At 39.0% G+C, this 21,752-nt stretch overlaps 1 protein-coding gene across 1 annotated transcript in view; it reads left to right on the plus strand.

Annotated features, from left to right (window-relative positions):
• The first annotated feature begins 11,240 nt into the window (after window positions 1-11,240).
• The window catches only part of CYTIP (cytohesin 1 interacting protein), a 33,095-nt gene continuing 22,583 nt past the window's right edge, over window positions 11,241-21,752 (plus strand). Inside the window, exons 1-3 of the mRNA XM_047085383.1 lie at window positions 11,241-11,479; window positions 18,687-18,736; window positions 18,980-19,034. Coding sequence (XP_046941339.1) covers window positions 11,306-11,479; window positions 18,687-18,736; window positions 18,980-19,034 — 279 coding nt within the window. The 5' untranslated portion in view covers window positions 11,241-11,305. The remainder of the gene's footprint in view (window positions 11,480-18,686; window positions 18,737-18,979; window positions 19,035-21,752) is intronic.

Consider the following 21,752-nt stretch of genomic DNA (forward strand, 5'->3'; position numbering starts at 1 on the left):
TTCATCTTAACTTGATTACATATGCAAAGACACTCTAATAAATAAGGTCACAGGTACCAAGGGTTAGGACTTCAACATTATTTTGGGGGGGAGACACAGTTCAGTCCCTGTGGTACTCTTCCTTTTATTTTGATTTAATTATGTACAAATCATACCACTGTGTCTAGATTGTACATTTCTTAGGGGAATGAACTGAGCTACAGTAGAGGAAATAATTGGTCCCTCTTTAGTAAATCCATAGTATTTTTTAGATTTATTTTTTTTAATTTTTTTTAACATTTATTTACTATTGAGAGACAGAAAGAGACAGAACATGAACATGGGAGAGGCAGAGAGAGGAGGAGACACAGAATCCAAAGCAGGGTCCAGGCTCTGAGCTGTGCCCGAGCACAGAGCCCGACGCGGGGCTTGAACTCACAAGCCACGAGATCATGACCTGAGCTGAAGTCGGACGCTTAACCAACTGAGCCAGCCAGGTGCCTCTTGAATTATTGTTTTAATTGCTATCATTCTGAGAGACTTTTTTCCCTATATGTCTGGATTCTGCTCTCCATGAGGGCAAGGTCCTATCTGGCTCATCTTTATGTCCCCATAGTGTTAGAGCAATTTTGGGGAAGCAATATTGCACAGTGGTTAATGTTGTTATCATTGGAAATGTCTGCTGTGGATTTTAATCCTGACTGTCCTGGATATTCGTTGTGTAAGGTTAGGCAAGTATGTGAGCTTCACTGAAAAATAATGATAAATATAATACTATTCTTATGATTTTTATGAGAGTAAACACTTTAGACATTGCCGAGATGTTACTATGATTAGATACTCAGTAAATGCTTGTAGGATCGAAGAATACCAAGTAGTCTACTTATAATTCTGCCATGAAATTACTCTGTCTCTTCAGTGAGACTTACATTTTCTAGGGCTTAGTTGTTGTTTTTGTTGTTGTTGTTGTTGTTGTTACCCCAAAATTAAGGGAGTTAGCTGAGATGACTCTTAGGTTCCTTCCAGTCTAACATTCGGTAAATTCAGCTAGTATTTTCTTATGACTTCAAGGATATATATGTTTTTTTCAGTTGTATATTTAGTTGATTCTATATTGAAGATTCTAACTATGGATTTACCAAAGAAGGATGCATTGTCATTGGTTTGTCTCCTGTGCTTACTACCTTGTACAGTGTCTGTCTGACTTTATTATTTCAATTAAATAATAGGAAAAATTTATAGATGCCCATTTTAGCCAGCTCTGTTCATAACTTTATGGACACATGGAAATGACTAATATACTGTCCTTCCCTGTATTACATTTGGATCTCAGAGAAATTAAGATTTCATGTCTTTCCTTCTTTTTGTAAGTAGACAGGGATGGAAGTAAAATAGAGAATTCTGATATTCTAAGAGTTACCTTATTGTTCTTCTGTATTTCCTTCTGATGCACGCGTATACACACACACCCCATCTCTCTAGACTCTAAAAGCAAAAATGGAGAAGGTGAAGTACACTCCAGTAAGTTGCTTCCTGCTAGCCTTTCTCTGCTGCCTCTCTTGCTATTGTCGAAAGCAAGTCCCTTACAGGTAGTAAGGTCAATCCAGGCAGCTCCAGGTGTTCAGTAGATTGGAGAGCTGTCTACTTAGGAAACTCCAAGGTGCACACTCCCTCCCAGAGTTGTTCTGCTTGGACTGGCTTATTTAACACCTTTATCCATTCAGTTAGGAATAGTTTGGGCCTCTCCAAGAGGCAATATTTGAGCTGAACTTTGAAGAGACAGAGGACAAGCCACCTGAAGATGGTGGGGAGAGCACTGTTTTGGGCATAGAGAAAAGTGAGTGCAAGAAGCCCTGAGGAGGAAATGCTTTCTGTTGGAGGGTCAGAAGAAAGGCCTGTGTAACCAGGGTGTGGTATGATATGAGGTCATAGGATCTACCAGAATATACACAACCTCAAAGGGCAGGCTAAGGAGTTTGGATTTTATTCAAAGGCCAGGAGGAAATTACCTAACTAGCAAGTAAGTATTTTAGTCTTCCAAGTAGTATGCAAAATTCCAGTCCCAGACAGGTTTCTTGCTTTCTAAGAAGCTCCCTTCTACAGTTCCGAAACCCTTCCCCATTCTGTGGGGTGGCACTGCCTGCAGCCCCTGGGGGAGTTAAGAAAAAGCTGAGTACTGAGGGTGATGCAAGGTGTTCACTGAGGGAAAAGGAAGGAACACTGTCACTTGTTTACCTTGAATTTTGATGAAAGATCTGTGTTTTGAAATGGAGCTATGGGTGTGTGGTGGGGAAGGGGAGGGGTAATAGAAGACTAATGAGAACTGAACTTGGCAGTTCTGCCGTTTAGGAGGGGGTTTCAATAGGACGAACCGGTGCCCTTTACTTGCATAAAAATCAGTGGCTTGTGATTGTGTTCCTCTCCTTTACTACACTATGTTGTGGGGAGTCCAGCGGTCCTTCCTGAGGAAGAAGTTTAGTTGGTTGACAGAAAATGATAAAGAAATATGAAAGAATTCCCTAAATGGGTGCAAAATATCCCATTAAACAAAGCAAAATCGTAGGCTGTGAACAAACACCACACATCCAATAATTCTCATCACTAAGCTTAAACAGGTATGGTGACCTTGAAAATGCTAAGATATTATCAACAAAAGGTGATTGTCTTTTTAACATTCTCTGTGAATTGTTGGTATTTTTTAAGTTGACCAACTAGTATAGGAATGCATATTTGTTATTAAAGGTTCAAAACACATAGACTAAATTTTGTAGGGCTTCTTTCATACCCCTCCTCCCTTGCCCCCACAGCACCTTCTCCAGCAGTAACCAGTATTCACAGGTTGGCATATGTTTGTGCACATCTACATAAATGATCTTTTTTTAAGGAACAAACATGGGATCCTATTATGCACATTATTCTTTTCTCTTGCTTTATTTCCCTTAAAGATCTTTATGCATGTACATATTTATTTTGTATTTTCTAATGGGTGCAGAATATTCCATGGAATTATCATCAGTTACTTAGACACTTCCCAATATATATACATTTAAAACTCCAATTTTTCATAATTACAAACAATGTCACAAGAAACATTTTTGTACTGTTTTCTGCATGTGTTAAGAGTACCTCTGTGTGGTAAATTCTTAGAATTCCTGGTATGTATATTTTGATTTCAATACTGTCAAATTATTAATAAAGCTTTATTGATTTATATTCCTACAAAGTTCTAAGAGTCCACTTAACTGTAACTTTACCAGTACTAGGTATTATCCATTCTTATTTTTTTGTTTATCTGGTGGGTAAAATTAGTGTCTATTATTTCAAGTTTTACTTTCCTGATTGCTAACATGTTTGAATATCCTTTAATAAATGTGTTGATGCCTTGTATTTCTTCTGTAATCAATTGTGCATCACAATTTCTTGACATCTGCCATTTAGCTTTGACCTATGTTCATTATAGTTTTCATTGGACATGAATTTTTAATCTTTATGTTGCTAATGCTGTCTGGACTTTTATATTGTTAGGAAAACCATTCCCAACCTGATCTTACTATAATATTCTATATTTTCCACTACTATTTCATATATGTAAATTTTTTTTCTTACGTTTAACTTTTTATTTATTTTATTTTATTTTTTTTATTAAATTTTTTTTTCAACATTTATTTATTTTTGGGACAGAGAGAGACAGCATGAACGGGGGAGGGTCAGAGAGAGAGGGAGACACAGAATCGGAAACAGGCTCCAGGCTCTGAGCCATCAGCCCAGAGCCCGACGCGGGGCTCGGACTCACGGACCGCGAGATCGTGACCTGAGCTGAAGTCCGACGCTTAACCGACTGCGCCACCCAGGCGCCCCACGTTTAACTTTTTAAACCATCCGGAATTTATTATTCATTGTAATAAAATACTATCACTTAATTTTTTTCCACATGGGTAGCAACCACATTTATTGAAGAGTCTATTCTTTTCCTGATGAAATTAATTGCTTTAATGATATAATACCTGAATATGCATGGATGTGTTTGGGATTCTCTATCCATTTGACAATATTCTATTTGTTAATATTCTTTTTATTGACCTATTCTATTTGATGGTGTTAACTCCTATGATATTTTTTGATACTCAGGTATGATAGTTTTCTCAATTCCCATACTTACCTACCACTATTATTTTCAAATTCTTCTCAGCCAGTCTTGTGTACTTCCTTGTTCAGATGAGTGTAAGAACGTATATAAAATGTTATAAACAAACAAGCTAACAAAACCTGTGGGGATTTTGATGTGCAGTACATTGAATACTTTAGGAAATTTACAGATATCTTTATAAGAAGGACTCTTCTCATATAGGAACATGGTATTTCTTTTCCTTAGTCTGGATTTTATAATGTTCTTCATAAAATCTTAAACATGCTAGGTTCATTCCTATTTTATGGTTTTTGGCTCTTTTGATAATGTTTCTCTTCCCCGTTATTTCAGTTCTTTTCATCCATTGCTGCAGTATGATAAATTCATTTCTCTTTATATGGTATCCTTTGAAACTCACACTTAAGAAAACCGTCTACTGAGTCTGCTTTTCAGTGGCTTGCAGATTGTCACGGATATTCTAGTTATGCAACCATATCACCAATAAAGATTACAGTTTCTCTCTCTCTCGCACACACACTCATCTATGTATACACACATATGTATATATTATCTATTTATAAATATTTTATCTTCTTGCCCACATGCTTAAGGTCCTATTCTTTGACTCAAATGGATCTGAATGAACTCATTTCAGTGAATTACCCCTATGTTCAAATGGAAACCACATACTTTACTGAAGTAATTTTTATTAGGTGTAGCTGATACTTTTCACCTATTTTATGGTTGTTAGAATAAAAAACAATACATATTTTGACCTTTATGTTTAAACGTGTTGGTCATATCCCAAATGCTTTATTAATGAAGCAACTTTAAAAGAAAAAAAATAGCTACTTTTTTTTTAATATAATAATCCTCAAGCAAGGAAAATATTCTGGTAATTAGGTGGCCAATTTATTTCTCTTAGAGACTTTATATTTCTGAGAAAGGCATCTTCATATCAGAGAATGACTTTAGGATGAAAATGTACTTCAGTTTGCTTAAAGCATCTTCACCTTTCTCTTAATAAATTCATGGGGGAAAAAAGTAGTTTAAAAACTTTTTTCAGCAAATCCAGAATTAGGGATCCTTGGGCTACTGGTCACTGGTTACTTTGTGTTCATGCTTAAAGAGTCTTTACTATTCTTACAGGAGCAACAGCACCAACAGACAGACCCCAGTCAGGCAGGCCTCCCATACAGAAAGTGCCCTCCCTTCTCCAAAAAGGTTGGAAGGGCCTTGTTCTGATTGGTCAATACTGACAGGCAATTCAGGAAGCTCATTGGTGTGGCTTGGAGCCGGGGTCTCCCATTTTAAGTCTGGCTTGTATATAAGGCTGCATTGTGGCCCCTTTCTGGTTCTGTTCCGGAGGAGAAACAGTTTCACAGTAGTAGGCAACAGAAAGCGCCTCGGGTACACAACGTTTTTCATTTGGGGCGTGTCCCCATGAACCCTAACTATCTCACTGTTAGTGTTTTTCCCTCCAAAAGAGAGCCATGTCTGTGAATACCGGGAAACTCATTTGCGGACTGACACTTTCTTAACGAGTGACTTAACAGGCTATTATTTTTCACACAGTATGTGTTGTGAAGCCTGTAGCTTTCTGTTCTATAAGCCTGTAGCTTTCGTTTTTTAAGCCAAGGAAACCATGTGGTATGAGGAGGAACACAGTACAAAGCAAATAAAGATGGAGCTACTGTGGTTCAAGTCAGGGCTGGAAATTCTAGAAGCTGGCACACCTTTCTCCTCCGGGTAACTCAAGGATCTTCTTACATTCTGAGGAGTACAGTCTTAAAAGCATTGTAGGGGAGTGCCTGGGTGGCTCAGTTGGTTGAGCTCGGACTTTTGCTTTCAGCTCGGGTCATGGTCCCGGAGTCCTGGGATCCAGCCTTGCGTTGGGCTCTGCGCTGAGTGTGGAGCCTGCTTGAGAGTCTTTCTCTCTTCCTCTGCCCCTCCCTCCCTTGCATGCGCGCACACGTGCTCTCTCTCGTGCGCGCTCTCTCTCAAATTAAATAAATAACTAAAATAAATAAAATAATTTGTAGAGACTGTGTCCTGAAGACTTAAGTCCTTCGTACCTACAGAGCATTTTGTATAGATGTATTGACACACCCACAAAGATCCGGGATAAAACCTACACACATAACGTATCACCTCAAAGTGGCCCACATACAACTTTATACCTTTAACATGGACCTTCTTAGAGACTCATCTTTGGCATATTCCCATCATGCTCAGAGCACGCTCCCTAAACCTGAAGTAGGTAAAATGATGTAAATAAATTTTTTTAAAAAGCAGTTAATTATGTTTCTATGCGATAAATGCACAAAATGAATGCACAAAGATAATCTGTTTTTACATTTGAAATAAGGCTTGAAATTATCTTACTGAATGGATTCATGAACACCTGATCTAGATCATCTGTTTAGGACCCCAGATGAATTCAGCAGCTAAATCTCTTAGGTGGCACTATAGTCTACCCATAGCTTCATGACTGGTTGGATTAAGCTTTAATAGGTCAGAAAATTTCCTTGTACTTGTAATAAAACATAATGGATATGATCTATTGTTAACTATTATTTATATTAGATTTAAAGTCTTGCATGTGTGTGTGTGTGTGTGTGTGGTTTTAAATAAGTACGTCACAACTTGAAGCTAATATTTGGTTTGTATCCACATTAGGGTTTCTAATATAGGGACTTCATGATCTCTGTTTCTATTATTTCCCTTTCCTGAGCTTGTTATTTTTCAGAGCCAGCCCTGATTGTCGTTTACCTTTTTCTGAAGAAGGAGAATTCCCTTTAAGGAACTCTCTCAGAATCCCAGGGATGCACACAGAGTTTTTGAGGAAGATAGAGACACCCATCCACCCAGTCCAATCACACAAATAGGTGAGAAATAGGACAAACCAGTTGTCACTGTTAGTCAGCTCTCAGATATGAGAGTAGCCCTACCAAATTAAATTTACCTTACATAAACTCAAACATAAAAGACTCAAATATTGTCTGTGTGACTATAACCTGTGTCTATGTCAGTGCAAGTAGCCAAATAAGGGCTTCCTGTGTAAATGAAGGCAAAACGCAAAAATAAAACAAATAAGCAAAACCAAACACCAAACCAAAACAAAACCCTATGGTTTTCCAGGAAGCAAATAAAGACTTCTTGTGCAAATAAAGGCAAACAGCCAAAATAAAATAAACCCAACAACTGTCTTAAAACCTGAAGGACACAAAGGAATTCTTGGGTTTTTCTTTTTTCTTTTTTTTTTTTTTTTTTTTGAGCAGCCATTTCCTTCTGTCCCATATCTACTCTAATGAATAGATGAATTAGGGGTAATGGAAACCCAGAAATTTCTGACGTTGGCTCTGACAGTGTTTTGCAAGCATTGCAAAATGGTACAGGACAACAAGGGTTTTCACATGTACGCTGGCCTTTAGACTGCTCATCCTTGCTGCATATATGAGCATTTGGTAGTAGATAAGGCATTTCATAGAGAATTAAAGTAATTTCCTTTGAAGTTTTTCCTTTTGAATTCTTATTACTTAAAATTCAATAGTAATACTCTACTTTGAACCAAGTGCTATGCATGGACTATTTTATCTGTTCTTCCCTACAAATTTTTATTTTAGATATGTAAAAACTGTGGTTTAGAGAGCGTATTAGTCAGGTGGGACCAATACTGTAATAACAAATACCACAGACCGGGTGGCTTAAACAGTAGAAATTTATTATAGTTCTAGAGGGTGGAAAGTCAAAGATCAAGGTGCCCATAGATTGGGTTCCTGGTGAAAGCTCTCTTTCCTCTCTTTCTGGCTTGCAGACGGCTACCCCCTCCCTATGTTTTCACATGGCAGAGAGATAAGAGAGCAAGCTAGCAGGCACTAGCTCTCTGATGTCTTTTCTTATCAAGACATCAATTCTATTGGATCATGATTCCACCCTAGGACTTCATTTAATTTTAATTACCTCCTTAATTATAGGTCCTGTTTCCAAATACAGTCACACGGGGGTTTGGAGCTTCAGCATATGAGTATAGTGGGGCACAATTCAGTCCATAGCAGAAAGAATAAATGACTTTTCCAAGGTCAAACGCTACTTGTAGAGCCAGGATTTGAATCCAAAAAGTTAGGCAATGAAACTGCTGTTGTTAACCTTCTTATAGCTGTCTATGAGTTTAATGGGTGTTATGGAATTGGCCAAGTTTGCCTTCTAGACCCTCCTGCCTTTCTATGTTCCGTCCTCTAGGTATATACCCTTCTCAGAGGCCTCTATCACATCTTGCCCATGTTCCAGCTCCTCAGGATTCAATTCATTTGTACTAAAACTTAACTCAATCCACGAGTATTTGCATATTTATGAAAAAATGCCTCAAATAGAATGTCCCCCCCCCCAATAATGGGATGTTAGGTTTCTGAGTAGACGACAGACATATATATATTTTTAAGCTTATTTATTTTGAGAGAGAGAAAGAGATAGATGAGAGAGAGAGAGAGAGAAATGGGGGAGGGAAAGAAGGAGAGAGGAAGGGAGGGAACATGAGTGGGGGAGGGACAGAGAGCACAGAGCCTGATGCAGAGCTCCAACTCCATGAGATCCTGACCTGAGCTGAAACCAAAATTCAGGTAGTTGACTGAGACACCCTGGCGCCCCATGACAAACATATTTTAAAAGAGATTCTTTCTGCATCTCTCAGATTTCTCTTTACGTAAGATTGTGGCTCTTTGGACTATGGGTCCATAATACAAGAATTTTCTACCAGTTTAGTTTTTCTTCTTTGGTGCTTTAGATGAATATTAATTCATTTTTGTTAAATATTTACTTCCCTCCCCTTTTTGTTAACAAACATTGCTTGAATGCTTTCTATACATAGGACACGAGTATACATTTAAAGATACAAATTGGCTCTTACTTTCCAGGTGTAATCTAAGTATCATATGTTAAGTTCAAAAGAAAGATCTGAAAAAAATGATATGACATTTCAGAGAATAAAGTTAGATAAGAACTGGACTTTTTAAAAGTTTTATTTTATTTTATTTTGTGGACAATGAGGCAATTTTGAAATCTTTTGAGTAGGTAGATAGATTGATCTGATTTATTTTCTGAATCAGCTTTATAAAATAAAGGGGAGGATGAAGAGGAAGAGAGTTAGGAATAGTGTAATTATTCTGAGGTAAATTCTATAGAACAAATAAATTGTAAATAGTAGAACACCTTTGTGAATCAAGGATTTGAGGCTTGAAGTCATATTTGTATGAAAATATTAGTATTTCTCCACATTTTATCACAAAGGCTATTTTTGATGGAGGATGTTATTAAAAATATTTAATAACTGGTATGACACAAGACGTTGACAATCAGAGAAAGGAACTGGCCAATCAAAATAGGCCAGGTCCTAAATATATAATTAACAAGTCTGACCAATCTGGTATATACTGACTGAATGTCAGCTCTGCCTTTGTCTCTGGTTGCACAGCAATGGATCTTACGATTTGAAAGATTCTCCTTCTTAAACAAATGTCATAAAATAAGTAAAGCTTTTTTTTCTAATTTCTTAATTTAATAATAAACTTCTATAATTTATATTAGCTAAGGTCAGCATAACAAATTAAATTGATACAATTTTGGCATCCATCTGTAATGCTTGGTTGTCATTTTGCTATATGGCCTTATATCAGGCAAGTGTATAATTTCCATTTGGCATTTTGAAATATGAAAATATTTACTTAACTTTATAAAATTCTGAGGGGGCAGGTGCACTGCTGTCCTCAATTAACAGTGTTGATTTAAGTCATGTACCTCATAGCCTGGAGATGTTTTAAAATCTCTCTCTCTCTCTCTCTCTCTCTCTCTCTCTCACACACATACACACACACACACACACACACACACACACACACACACACACACAAAACCACATAAATGTCTTCATAACTGACACATTCTTTAGTTGTCAAAGTCTCTACCACTCTCTTTTGTTTTACACATTTATGTTATATTATTTTACCCATCTGCGCCCTGAAGGCAAATGCAGTTGTAATCCCTGATTTAGATATTTTTATGTTTTTAGAAACATCGTTTTGTTCAAGATTTTACCCTTTATACTTGGCAGCTTCTGTTCGGCCTGGATTTACCTTGACCTCCATTTTAGTTCAAAACTTTCTAACTCCTTTACGTCCTACTATTGACCTTCACAATTATTTTGAAAATCACAGTTGACTTTTTCTAGTAGGTAAAACTTCTTTTTTTTTGGTTTTTGTTTTGATTCTTTTCTCTACTTACATCCCCGCTCCTCCTCTGAAACCAGTTCTTTCAAAACTACAGGTCTCAAACCCCCACCAAAAAAAGTATCTGTGATCTTGAGTACTTCATGATGGCGTCCTTGACCCATATTCATGCCCGGACCAACAAGAAACATTCTTGCGCCACCTTGGTTTGCCTGATAACTTCCTGTTCTTTCCATTATTCCCCGAGGACCACAGGCTGATGCTGCAGCAAAGTCCAGTCTAAGAGAGGGTCAACTTTGAGCTCTGAACGTGCTGGTCTTCTCCTCCCATTGTTCCTTGTAAGATGATGGATAATTTGAGTCAGGACAAAGTAGTAGAAGGGCAACCGGAAGAATGCTGAATGGTTATCCAAGTGGCAGATATAATGCCTTTTTGATGAACATTAATGAGCTAGGGTGTACTTTGGGGAAAGTACATTACAAGGACTTTGTAAGAGAACATTATGACTGGACCCTGTAATTCTTGCTTATATCCACAAGAACTGAATGTCTGTGTATCTTGACTTTGACATTGAACTGCCCATATTAAGTAGGAGAATGGGTGGGTAACAAATGGCAGAACTTGGGGAAATATTTCTTTCTTCCTTTTAAAATAAGGCAGATGGTTTTTTGAACACGATTTGCCACAGCTCATAAAAGCATAAGAGTTCTGGTTTTTTGAAAGAGAAAATAATAAGTTGATTTTTTTTAAAGGTAAAAGTATTGTTTCTCCCAGGGGCTTAAAGAAAAAAAAAAAGCATTGAGAAATGGGAGTGAACTGCAAGATAGGGTTTGTGTAACAAGTACCTAAAACCACAGAAGTCACATGGGCTCTTTCTGCTTTGCTACTTTTGATTACTTGTCAGAGGGTTAGAGTTTTAGCTTCCCCCATCCTGCAAGGCCACTCAACCATGTGCTAGCTGGAGTAATCTTTATTCACAATGTCTTTACAAAGGCTCCTGCAACAGAACAGCAATGGCAATCTGGTGGACTACTGTGCTGGTCCATCTTATAACTCTGACTCCACACTCACAGGCAGCTTCCGAATGGATGATAATAGAAGGATTCAAATGCTGGCAGACACAGTGGCCACTTTGCCTCGGGGAAGAAAGCAGGTATGATTACTATTTTGTACTTTGAGAGTTTTCCTGTTCTCTTGGGAGCAGAGTGATATGTTTATCTGACTTTGCACTGAACTTGTACTTTAGAGGCTTGGAATTAGTCACTAAGAGTATGGGGGAGGACGCAGCCAGGAAGCCCAGGTTGCTCATGGACTAGTCCAAAAGATTTAAGACCATAATAAAATATTGTTTTCAAGGCCAAACTTAAAAGAAGATTGTTTTTCTCATTTGAAGAGGTGTTCAGGTAAAATGAAAATCGTTAAGTGCATCAAACTTAGAGAGTGCATGCAGATGTGGCCCGTTTGAGAATCATTGATCTTTTCCCCCTGTATGTGTCCCATTGATTCTATGCCTCCCAGCCTCACTCCGTGATAGTCATTTTCAATGGAATGAGAGTACCTTTTCTCCAGGACAGCGTTTGTTGACTAAATTGTTTTCAGTGCGGGGGCACAGGTACATACCTAATGCCATTGGGAATGAAGGCTTTTACTGGATAAATTGGCAGATTGAGTACCAGCTCAGCTATTTATTAGCTGGTGGGACCTTGGGCAAGCCACTTGCCTAAGACTTCGTTTTCTTTTCTCTGTAATGGAGATAATAATAGAACCACCCTAAGGAGCTCTTCTTTGGCGTAAGTGAAGAAAATGCGCCGTGCCTAACACAGCGCCTGACGTGAAGTTGGTGCTCAACCATCATGTTATCATTTTTATTTTTATTGTAAGGGATTTCCCTAGAGATGAAAACTCACTTAGGAAAATCCATGTCCAGCTGAGTTTATTTTTCGTTTCTTTGATTCTACAATTTCCAATTTTTAAAATAATTTTTTAACCATAGCACCTCTTCAGGTTTTAGTTATATAACTTGCTATCATGCTCCAAGTGCATATCTGAATTTATAACTGGAATTGCTTTAAAGCATGAATTTTTGCCCTTCAATCCTCCATGTACATCATGTGCTCCTCTTAAGCCTTCTAATTTCAGGATTAGAGAGTTAGAGCATAGTGGGCGAGTCATGATCTTTTCTCAGCAATGTATACAGCTGATTCCTCGTTATTTTTCACAATGAAGATAAGGGCATAATTTGCCATGGTTGGGATTTTTGATCTTCGTTTAATGTGAAAGTGCTTTTATGACATTAAGTTTAATCAAATGATGAACATTTCTATCAATTTACTGCCTGTCTGAAAATAAAGCAGCTATAGGAAGCACCAAGGTCTTTATTCAGGTTTCAGATATGGAGCAGTGTGTAGAAGGTACAGAGATGAAAAGAACGCATTTCCTGGCCTTTTAGGGTTAACAATTCAGTAGGCAGAACAAAATAGGCATTACACAACATAAATGCTCTAATTCAAGGACATGTCTTTTAATTTAACCTTGAAGGATAGGATGTTCCAGTTCTGAACGGTATTCCAGAGCAAGGGAATAATTAATGCCAAGGCACAGATCTCGGGGCCTTTAGGGCACATTGAGGTAACAGCACATTATTATGTCTGGGAGACCCAATAAGTGTCTGTTGAAGGGGAGTGGAGACCTTGGTGCTGGGCTCCTTTACGCTTGATCTTAGCGTAAAGGCCGAGAAGCCGGAGGGCTGCTTTACTAAACACTTCCCCTGAGGAAGCAGTGATTTCACCAACACAGGTAGCCACTGGGCAGTTTGAGCAGTAGAGGGTTTTAGGAGCCTCACTCTAGAAACATGGTGAGTACATGGGTAGAGACTAGCAATGAGGGACCAACTTTTATAGTAGTTGGAGAAAAAGGAAATGGACAGAATGGAGAGGAGACCCGGAGACTTGGCTGTGAAAGGCAGTGAAAACGGAGGAGTCACGTCTGGTCTTAAACTCAAGGGAAGATAGCTTCCACTAAAAAGAAGGCAGTCAGTACGAGGTTACTGGAAGGAGATAAGGAGAGGGATTTGGGCACACAAAACACATGCATTGTGCATAGGTATATAACCTATATACACACAAATGCCCACATTCTCACACCGACGAATCTATCTGATGTTCTTATCTTTTTAGGCCCCGTCTTCTCCCTTTTCTCCTATTCTCTCCCATAGCAAACTCCTATTCAAACAGTGTTTTCTTCCTGTTGTGAGAATGACTTTAAGGAAAAAAAGAAGGCAAAACAAAAACTCTCTTCTGCATGATACTTATGATTCTGTACAGTTAGCATCAATGAGACTTGATGCAAGTTTATCTCAACATTTCAGGCTTTTCCAAATGGATGTTCATTTCCTTTAAGTGGTTTGTAGAGAATAATCACCCATTTGGCACTCCCTGAATCGCAGGCAACAAGATCCCTGTGAGGCAACCACATGAGCAGGTGTTTTTCTGCCCACTGTTATTTTCAACACTTTCAGGGCTGACGTCAACAGTTCATACTTCTCGTTATTGTTGGCTTTGGTTTCTGCAAAGCTGTATCTGGTGAGCATGTAGTTTCAGATTAATCTTCGGAAGCATTTGGGTGTTTACACTTGGAATTGCTTAAAAATAGATTTCTGTGTGTACCTCTTATCTCAATACCTGTATTTGTAGGAGGCGACAGACATCTCAGTACAGCTTCTACTTCTGAACATATTTTTGGGGGGTAAAAATCCCTGCAATGGGAAACAGTGTGGGAAGGAGACGGGAGGAAATAAAGATAGGCTTTATAAATGTGGTGATAACAAAGGAGTAGTGATTGTACCTCTGGGCCGCTCCGCTCCCTCAAGGGTAGTAGGTTGCAGTTGGAAGGTAGTTTAAGAACCAGGGACCTGACAAATGGGTTAGAAACTGGAATGTGCCTCACTGGTACCACAGGTTGTCTTTGCCTGACGTTCTCCAGGTTATTAAATTATTACTCAATAGGCAACTTCAGAAAGGGTGAATTCACTTAAAAGTTCTGATCTGGAATTTTGTGCTAAACTCTGTAACGTGTCTATTTCTGGGATGGGTTCTGCCCTGCAGAAGCTTTCACATGATTTCTGTCTGTTCACCCATCTGTGACCCCAAACTGCCAAGTTTCTAACTGCAACAAGGTATCTTGATCATTAAATGAATACTTTTAGGTAGAACACTGTGTTAATTTCACTACGAAATAATTGGGAAAGTATTGTCTAATTCATACTGTGGCATGCCCTGAGTGAATAGCCCACAGTTTTTCTTGGAAAAGAAGCTCATGAGTCCACAGTGAGACCTTCTTGGGAAGCTGTGACGTTTATTTGGGTTCCTTAAGGGCACTTACGAGTTAGGAAATTGCACACGGTTCCGTTATTTTGCTGTATCTTAGAATAGTCTGTAGAGCCTTGCTAACCCAAGGTTCCTGGGTTAAAAGGGAAACAGAAAAAAAAAAAAACAAAAAAAAACAAAACACCTGGATTCCTGGAAGAATTAGGGAGATTGCAGCAGAGACTGGAAAAGAGAACAAGGCACAGGATTTGGGCTTTTGAAACAAACAATAGAAACAAAAGAAACATGTTAATATATATCCTCTCTCCACCCCCAATACTTTCCGGAAATGCATTCACTCAGTGGGGACCAGGAAGTAACAATCTGTTACTTAGCAGCAGAAGTGGCTGCAGTATTGAACTTTGAGCTCCTGTGAGTCTGCTGGCTCTCTGGCTGAGCTACAGATTACCCTGATCTTTTGCAAACTGACAGCTGAAATATTTAGTGTTGGCTTCCCCCTAAAGAGGGACATTGTAAATCACCGCATAGCGGCAAAAATTCCGTTTTGAATATTAATGCCTGATCTTTGAAGCCCTCTGACTAAAAACAAAAGAAGAGGAATCATAAACTCAACCCCAGGCATCTTTATATTAGTGGCTAACAAGGGGTTAAGGAGCTTTGTCTAATCAGCGGTCGTCATTGAATGTGTGGCTTGCAGGCCTGCCAAATTGCCAAACCTAGAGTTCTCATATTAGATAATGTGTAATAAAAGACAGCTGTTGCCGGCATATGCCGTTCATCACACGCCCGTTCCTTATCCATACGTTTTGGTGTCTCCGCTGCAACCCCGAGAAAAGGCTCTGGCTGGGAGCGCATTCGGGAGCACTGACGCCCCGGGTTAGAGCCTAGAACAGGTTAGAGCCTAGAACAGGTTAGAGCCTAGAACAGGACCGCTCACTCTAGGAAAAGGGCTGTGGGCAAAATATTTTTCAAAGGGTGATGCTTTGGATAAGGCCTTAGGCATGCTTCTTCCCACTTCGGCAGATACCCGGGTGCCTGAGCATGGGCTGAACCCTGGGAACATTCCTTTCCACATGGCCTGAGTCTGACAGCCCAGATCACATGCAAGGAGGCTGTGTGTCAAGATGCAGCACGTGTCAGAGAATTTGATGGTGCCTAATTTGTTTAAATTGTTTTTTCTTTAAACATCAGGTGCCTAAGAGAGGTTCATCGCTGATCTAGAGTAGAAACTAATTTACAATTTGACATAGCCTGATTTTGTGTGTGTGTGGCTGGTAACCCAAATCAGTTGATCCACAGGAATTGGGTCTCTGCCGTGCGCCTCACGGTGTGCTAGGCAAATATTTTCAACTAGTCGATTAGCTAGATAGAGAGGTGAGCCAGAGAAAAGTAGGAAAATTGCTTTCTGTGTAGAGGATTTGGGTTTGTCTTGTGGAGTTAAACTATTTTATATTTGAATTTATCTGGAATGATTTTTTTTTTACTTTAGAAGGCAGGTTACAGGTGGACCAGATGAAATCTTAAGGTTCCTTTCAGTGCTGTGATTATTTGCCTGGCAAAAGGGCATTTAAAATTGCTGAGGAAAGGCTGGAAATAACTCATTCATTTTGGCCACCATTTATTCATTTGGCAGTTATGTATTAAGGCATTAGAACTTCCTTTGTTTCCTGTTAATCCTTTATGGTTCTTGCTGTTTTTGGACTGAGATGGTTTTGTTCTTTTTGTTTTGTTTTGTTTTGTTTTTCATTTTTGATGTTGCCACGTGTTTGGGATTTTCTTAAATTTAATTTTCTATTTTTAATGATTACCCTTGAGTTTTGCCTGCAAATATTTAAAATTTGATGAAGGGCAAAGTTGAAGAATATTTTAATGCATTTCTCCTGAACTTGATCTTTCACCACTACTTACTTACGTTGGTGTCTAATAGTTTACTTTATTTGTCTATTTAGCTATTTTGAAGTTTCCCCTATATTCCAGGCACTGCACTAGGCACTGGGGTAGAAAGCAAAACAAGTACAGTCCCCACGTGGCTCTAAGGATAAAGATAATTCTGTACAGAGGCGAGGTATTTGATCCAGCATACCCTTTATATAAATACACATACAGTCTCCACATACAAGAATGTGTGACTAATATGATGAATATTGATAGCAAGAGTAGTATTTTTAAATATAAGCCCTGGTTATGATAACAGGTAACAGGTAGATATGACCTACCTAAGAAGCTTGCAATCGGAAACAAGGATAAAAGCCAGGGAGATGCAAATAATGAAAGTCGATTGAGACAATGTGAGTGCAGTGTGCTGGCGAGATGAAAATACTTGGGAATATCAAGTTCATTGCTCTCTTTTATAAGAAGGCAGCCCTACTGCATAGCTGAGTTGTCCCTCGCCCATGTTTGTGGTTAGTAGGACAAATCAGGATGAAATAAACTATGCACATTGTTGCGGGCCATCTATCGTTAGTCCTTACAAATTGAAAATAAATAATTTCTGGCAAATCTAGAGAATCTTTTTGGGTCTGAGCCTTCTGATTGCAGACTTCAGGGTGATGCAAATGATTTGAGGGGTGGAACTGAAAAGACAAGGAATTCCAAAACGTAATCAATTTGCATCAAAGCAAGGAGAGATCATCTCTTCCTTACATTAGCTTAACTGACCAATCAGTAGCCAAATTCTGAACGCAGAGCCATTTCAGAAAGTTTGTGAAAAGGCTGGCATTTCGTACTTGATAATTCAGATTCATTACAGTGACGTAGGCTTCTGTCCTAACAAATGCCTTAATGAGGGTTTTGTTTGTGCATTAATTTTATGTGTTTTTCGCCTTCTGATTTTCAACCTCTATTTGTTTGGACTATGTGTTGATCTCCTGACTTTTTTTTTCTTAGTTTATTTATTTATTTTGAGAGAGAGAGAGAAACAGAGAGAGCATGAGCGGGATAGGGGCAGAGAGAGAGGGAGAGAAAGAGAATGCCAAGCAGGCTCCATAGCGTCAGCTCACAGACCGATGTGGGGCTTGAACTCACAACCCTCGAGATCAGGACCTGAGCCAACACCAAGAGTCAGAAACTTAACTGGCTGAGCCACCCAAGCGGCCCCTGACATTTTTATGTATTCACTGATAGATGACAGGCGTGTCAGGTTGACCATGAAACACCCGTGGGTTAGCTAGGATTGCAGTTTACATTTTGGGCCACTGGACCAACATTTGAGAAAGGGCTGATTACCATTTGTTAATTCCTAAACAATAACACAAAAACACAGAAAAAACAGCCATCACCTGAAAAAACAAGATGCTGCCTTTTGCTTACGTTTCCTATTTACAAGGGTAGAAGGTATCTCGGTTTATGTTTATAGGATCTTTTTCCAAAATATGCCGAGGAGGAAAGGTGGTAGTATTCCTGTTGTTTATACTATTTGGTTCCTTTGCTCTCTTGGCTGCAGATCTCACCGCACTCTTCCAGACCTTCTGCAAAAATCAATCATAAGCAGAATTGAGGTTTTGAGTCCCTGGTTTCACCTGAATTGTGCTTCTGCATATGAGTTGGTTCTTTAGAGATTATTTTATCCTGTTAAAAACAGTAACATATTGAACTATTATAATAAATACAGTCATTTCATCAGTATCTCAAAAAACTATCAAGCATTTGAGTTTTATATGCCATTCTGTGGGTGTTGTTTTCTTTGGATTTCCGTGTGATTAGAAATTGCTATGGTTAATCTTTCGGAGGCTATTTTAAATAGAGATTAGAGATGACATTCCTTTTGGAAGCTTTGGAGTTTTGCCACATTACGTGGACTCTTTTTGCCAGGGTGTATTATTATCTGAGCCTCATTTAGCCTTTTAATGCTCCAACGTTCCCCTTCCCCGCTCTCCTTTGCTACCACTAGAAAATGGAAATTACCACCTTTACATAACAATTTCCCAGAGCTGGGCCAAAGAAGGTGACAAAGAACAAAGTGCTTGGTGATTTACAACACTTCATAGTTGTGTCTTAAGGACCTTTGGATAACTGTGTGCTTATTATATTTTTCAGCTTGCTTTGACGAGATCAAGTTCTTTAGGTGACTTCTCCTGGTCTCAAAGGTAAAGAGATTCTTGTATTTTTGTGTCTCTCACCAAGGCATTCAGGAGCACAGCTCTTCAGACTGTGGACGACAACACACACACACACACACACACACACACACACACACACAGAGTCTCACATACTGTGGTTTACAAGAACGTCAGCTGTTCGTAATTGTGGCAGTTATTTAATGATACGTATGTGACAAATGTGATACTTTGGTCTTCATGCATATTTTTCAATTTTTTTTTTTGTTACAGAAAGCTTGTTACCGTGGAAAAGCAAGATAATGGAACTTTTGGATTTGAAATTCAGGTGGGCAGTTTTCAATTTTCCAGATTTTAATGAAGAAAGTGGCACTGATAGTATGATATTTGCAAAGAAAGAGTGAAGACAGGATCAGAGAATCATGGGCTCCGTGACTTGTATCTGTGACTTTTATCCAGTGTGCAGTGGTTTGGGGGAGTTTTTCAGCGTGCTGGGTGCCATCAAGGAAAGAAAACATTGAAGCCAAAATAAAACCCCTGAGACCTGCTAAGCTCCTTGTTCTGAGTTGCTTTAGTTTTCCTGTAAGTCTGAGCCTGATCAGAAATACTTGGTTTCAGCCAGATCTTCTAAATAAGAAAGTGAAATACTCTATTACAGATGTGCATTTTATATAGTTGCATTTAAGATGTGTTTTGCATAATCATTTTTGTACTGTATATCAGATTTTAAATCTATTCTCTGGCATTCAAGAAATACTTGAAAGCGTGTATATTTGTGTATATGGGACTGCATGTATTCGTGTGGAACCTCTGTTACATTTTGAGATACTAAGGATTTCATCTTGGATATGGCGAAGAAAATCGGACTTTTTTCTTAATGACAACACCTTATAATTACTATTTGAAACATTTTAGAACATTTGGGTCTACCTGCATATTGTCTCATGCTCTACGAAGTTTCTAACAGTCTTCGTAAGTTTCTATTTCTTTTTTTTTTTTTGACATTTCAAAAAAATGTTTATTTTTTGAGAGAGAGAGGCAGAAAGAGAGAGTTTGAGACAGAGCGTGAGCAGGGGAGGGCTAGAGAGAAGGGGACACAGAATCCAAAGCAGGCTCCAGGCTCTGAGCTGTCAGCACAGAGCCCGATGCAGGGCTCTAACTCACGAACCATGAGATCATGACCTGAGCTGAAGTTGGACACCTGACTGATTGAGCCACCCAGGTGCCTCATATAGGTTTCAATTTCTAATAGCTTAAAAATTTCATTTCTTATTTGCTCTCTGCTTTTTCATGGCCATATTTGTAAAGATGGTGAGTTAGGTCAGATGAAGTCCAGTCCAATTAAGTGCAACAGTAATAGCTTATGTATTATTGTTTTTTTTTCCTCCATCACACTTTGGCATTTCTTTTAGATAATCGTAGTCTTTTGCATAATCGTATTCTTATAGTGCACATCAGCTTTGAGATTAACTTTGGTGCTGCTATCAAAAGACTGAATATCAACCCCCAAATTGGAAAGATGCTGTGTATTTGAAGATTAGGAACAGGAAACTGCTAATAAGTAAAACATGCCTTCTGAATAAAGAAACCAAATGGAACCCTAGCTATAAGGAATAGGGAGAAGGCTATAGGAAGAAGAAAGATACTTTCTACTTTCTGAACTATTCTACTTTTAAATTCGGTGACATCTATGATTCTTCTGTGAGGTTTTAGAAGCATAGTACTCTCTCTTACTCCCCATTCATACGAAACGCTCTCTCTCTCTCTGCTGTGGAGACACTGCCTTTTGTGCTTGCTTTTAAATGAGAATTATCCAGAGGGTATGTAGCAGTTGCTACTGGAAACAAGATCGATGACTACCCCCTTATCCTATTTAACGTAACAAATGAGGATTTTCTTCTAACTCTTCTATGATCTATGTCATTGTTTCCCCATGTTTCTCCCCCATACCATGAATGCTGACTCCACATGGAGCACAAGTCAAAACTGTCATTAGTGGACAGCAGGTTACAGCAGCTAGAACCTTTGTAGATAAACACGAGTTGATGATTTTATTTCTGAACTGCAGTGTGTTCCAGTAAAGCAGGAACCCAGTCCTCTGCCAATTTCCTCTTGGTATATGCTTTCCATTGCCAGCTCCACACCATCATCTATTCTTTTTTTTTTTAATGTTTATTTATTTTTGAGAGAGACAGAGAGAGAGTAGTGGAGGCACAGAGAGAGAGGGAGACAAAGAATCTGAAGCAGGCTCCAGGCTCTGAGCCGTCACCACAGCTCCCACGAACAGCGAGATCATGACCTGAGTGGAAGTCGGACGCTTAACCGACTGAGCCAACCAAGCGTCCCCACACCATAATCTATTCTTTAACAGTCCTAAGATTTGCAGTAGTCATCAAATAGGGGAAATACTCTGGGAATTTTTTGAAGACCAGATAGAGCCTCGTGTATCCCCATCGTGCACCCATGGTTAACATGTATTTGGGTTCTGGTCTACCAAGTGAAGGGCACATTGGCAAAGAAACTACACATCCCCTTTGGATTTCCCTGGGTGCTAGTTTTATACTGTTAGTGAGAGTCACACAGTTTGATAGCAACACAAATGTTAGATTCATACACACCAAGTTCATGTTCTCCTGGTGCTGCCTGGTGGGATTCTTAGGAGTTTCAAACGAAAGAATACGTCATATAAAGTCCTTAGTAACGTGCCCGGTACCAGTAGATCAAACAATGGCAGGTGTTAGAATAAAGGTCACTGGGCCTGAGAGAGGGCAATGTGACTTTTATATCTCTGAGAAATGCAGGGGATTGTTCTGTCATTGGCTTCTAAAAATGGGAACTAGAAGACTAGGTGTGTGTGTGTGTGTGTGTGTGTGTGTGTGTGTGTGTGTGAGGAGGGCGGGGGGGATTATTTGACTATTTCAATCCAGAACTATGGGGCTTCTGCCTTTTCTTCTCTGTCCCCAATCCACAAATTTTACACTGGTTGTGCGCATATATGCTGGCTGTGTAAATCAACATATTTCCCCTCATTGTACTCACTTTGATC

The sequence above is a fragment of the Lynx rufus genome, unplaced genomic scaffold, assembly GCF_022079265.1.
Source record: "Lynx rufus isolate CCGP_SWC_20201006 ecotype Redwood Valley unplaced genomic scaffold, mLynRuf1.p SCAF_2, whole genome shotgun sequence".
Classification (NCBI taxonomy): Eukaryota; Metazoa; Chordata; class Mammalia; order Carnivora; family Felidae; genus Lynx; species Lynx rufus.